Below are 3,491 nucleotides of genomic sequence, written 5' to 3'. Positions count from 1 at the left end.
AATAGTTCCAGTAAACAGTTATGATAATTGCACTTACAATTTTGATAATGTTAAGATCATTTTTATATATATATATATATATATATATATATATATATATATATATATATATATATATATATATATAAAACATTTTTTCCAGCTAATAGGAAGAAGAAACTATAACTGTTCAAGCTTTAGGAAATTGAGAAAAATAAACAAATCCCAAAAAGCATATCCAGGATTTCAAAAAACGTTATATTTCTTTAATAAACAACAAAACTCTGAATAACTGAATCATAGTGAGTAAACAAAAGTGGGATGCAGATCCCATTTCTCAACATTAATGAAAAAATCAAGTTCTGTCTCTTATGCAGTTTATCCATTAAACACTTCAAGCCTGAACAAAAGCTGAGACAAAAAATAACCAAAAACCACAATGACCGTTTCAACCCATTTTATTTCTAATAAAGATCTGGTGGAAATGGCTCTACTTCTCCCCCTGCTGCTGGTCTGGCATGCTTCTGATGATGTCAGAATCGCCTGTGAACACAAGAGAACAGGCATTACTTACAGAACAATGCATTTAAACTTGATACACCATTACAGAACATTAGTGTTCATTCAGATAATGTCTAAGATAATCAAGATTTCTACTTCAGAAGGCAAATAGTGCAAAACATACCAGCAACCTTTTAAATCTTATCAACTTAGACATATAAATTACCTACTAATTAAAAAGTAACAGTTAACAGGGAAAGTTACAGTCCAAACAAAGTATAAGATCACATCAGTTCAGCCAGTAAAAAAAGAACTGATGCATGAATACACACCAGGGTCAATGATGGCCAATGTGCACACCCTGTAGTATTTACCACAGGCTGTACCGAGCTCAATGTTGTTTCCACTGTAATGATGGACTCCGGTTTTGGCCAACATAGCGTAGTACTCAATCTCAGATTTCCTGGAAAAAAAAAAAAATATCATGAATCATTAATATTATCCTCAACCCCCACAAAACCGTCTACGAGGTGACAGACTACTCGCATGGTGATAGCAGATGGACAGAGAAATATACAAACAGGTAAACGGCACACACCTCAGAGCAGGACAGTTGTTGGCCAGGATTACCAGCTTGGCTTTTCCTTGGCGAATCATTTTCTGAGACTGCTTGTATCCGAGAACGTATTTACCGCTCTTCATCACAAGCTGCAGTCTGGAGTTGATGGACTCCAGGGACTTTTTCTGTAAAGATGAAGATGTGGAACAAAACTATAAATACGCCAACAGCACAGAATGTCAAGAAATAAGCTTTTTAAGACTTTTTCTGTTCAAAATTGGAATAACTATTTTGAGACTATGCCCAAAATATTTAAAACCAAGGTAGATGTGAGCCCTACTAATGCAATTTTTGGGGTCCCCAAGATTTGGTCTTTCAAACAGTTAGATACACTAACCTTCACTTCTTAATTAGCTAAACAACAAATTTTATTTCATTGCAAGTCCACCACACCAAGTATTTCAAAATGGCTTGTTGATACCATGCACTTTCTAAAGCTGGGAATGTTAAGATGCTCTCAGAATGGAAGCTCTGGTTCTTTTAACCATTTATAACTTATCATTTCAAACTTTGCCTGCTGTCTGATTCTTATTCACCCCCCCAAGCACTGTCACTATTATTTTTTGTGTGTATGTACATTTATGAGCATATACAACTATCCTCATGAACACAAACACCTCTATATAGAGAGACTTCATTTTTCTATATACACCAAGTAAAAAGACAAAAAAAAAAAAAAAAACCAACAACTGTGGAATGTCATTCTGTTTGAGTTCTTATGTGTTAATTTGAGGGGGGAAAAAAATGAGTTTTGCAATGACTTTTTAGTTGCATAAACCTGTGACCAACATGTCAAATGTTTAACATATGAGACAATTATCAGTCATTCCTTCAACCGATGTGTGAATCCTTTGTATTAATCTTGCCTATCAGAATATATATATTATATACACACACACATTCATATTTAACACAATTACATTTCTTAAGCAATTAAAAAAACATTTGCACTATGAATATAACTTCTGTCAGTGTACTTATAGTCACATGTACACCGTGTATATCATGTCTGTTTCACAGACGACTATAATTCAATGCTATATCTCACTGACACTTAATAAATATTGCTCCCATAGTACATTTACTGTACATTAGGGCGTGATTATTTATTAAATGCGCCTTTAGTTTACGAAAATAAGCGTTTGTCTGATAGAGCTGTGCTTTCGGTACCCCGTTTTCTGGAGGTACTTAAGTTATTATTATTAATATGTTTGTTATATAAAAGCCATTTCCTGAACTAGAAATATACTGTCAAGCATCTGCGCTTTTCGACAACTAACGTTAGCTCACATTCAGCCTACACAACACCACTCCAGCTATCAGAGATAAACACTCGCACAATATAATGTCTAAAACACTTCAACTGTGTAACAATCATATTTATCCGTATGTGCGCATAAAAACATGCAGTTTATATATAACCAGGCCTGTAAGGAGCTTCCACGTGAAGTTCTCCGGCACGCGCAGCATCGCGCTTCACTCACCGTTTTCTTTGCGGCCACCATTTTTCCTGATTAGTCCGATCTGGCCAACCTGAATACAGAGGAGCGATAAATCAAGATCTACACTTTGAAAAATTACGCGTTCGTACTCTTCGTGAAACTTTTAAAAGGAATATTTTAATAATTTTCAACAGAGCCGCGCTCACCTCCTGATCACACCAAGATGGCCTCGTAGAGAAAGGGCTTCCCAGCGTGCACCGCGCGCGTAAACCTCACGCGCCCGCATCGCGAGAACGCGAAGCCTCGAGACTACAAGTCTCAAAACAGTCACTCTGAGACGTGTAGTCAGAGAATCTTTGGTGTGTAGCCAGTAGGTCACAAACTTTTGACTCGAAGGTTCCTCGTTGTCCACAACAATATTCGTAGGCCCCATGACTTTTCCATCTGTTTGTGATATAGCCTACTGGATGAGAATTAAGTATATATTTATATATATTTTTAGAATATTGTTTCTCAAAATTTAAACCTGATAAAATATTTTAGAGCAGGGTTGTGGCGTCCAGCATCTTGGGCCACATGGATTGACAGTCCATCACAGGGCTACCTGGAAATATTTATATTATAAAAATGCTCATGGAGTTATTAATTTACACAACTTTTGCATGTTCAGAAATCATACTTTTAAAAGTAGGTTAACTCATTTATTCCGTTTTTTTTTTTTTTTTTTTTTTTTTTGAGACAATGCGAACCTTGTTTCGGGAAAAAAGAGAATTCAAATAAGAAATGTCTTGATTTGTAATTGTTTTAGCTTATTTTAATGCTTGTTTTGTCTTATTTTAAGTCATCTTAAAGGGTTAGTTCACCCAAAAATGAAAATAATGTCATTAATTACTCACCCTCATGCCGTTCCACACCCGTAAGACCTTTGTGAATCTTCGGAATGCAAATTA

At 35.5% G+C, this 3,491-nt stretch overlaps 1 protein-coding gene across 1 annotated transcript; it reads right to left on the bottom strand.

The window, feature by feature from the left end:
• Positions 1-419: 419 nt before the first annotated feature.
• On the bottom strand, positions 420-2,856 carry rpl30 (ribosomal protein L30). The gene is made up of 5 exons (XM_051873321.1): positions 2,748-2,856; positions 2,584-2,632; positions 1,079-1,224; positions 813-943; positions 420-522 (listed from the first exon to the last, which is right to left on the bottom strand). The coding sequence occupies exons 2-5, from the start codon at positions 2,602-2,604 to the stop codon at positions 470-472; spliced, it is 351 nt and encodes a 116-aa protein (XP_051729281.1). The 5' UTR covers positions 2,605-2,632; positions 2,748-2,856; the 3' UTR covers positions 420-469.
• Positions 2,857-3,491: the final 635 nt, after the last annotated feature.

The sequence above is a fragment of the Ctenopharyngodon idella genome, chromosome 19, assembly GCF_019924925.1.
Source record: "Ctenopharyngodon idella isolate HZGC_01 chromosome 19, HZGC01, whole genome shotgun sequence".
Classification (NCBI taxonomy): Eukaryota; Metazoa; Chordata; class Actinopteri; order Cypriniformes; family Xenocyprididae; genus Ctenopharyngodon; species Ctenopharyngodon idella.
The sequence above is the reverse complement of the archived record's forward strand: the minus strand, read 5'-3'. Positions and strand labels throughout refer to the sequence as shown.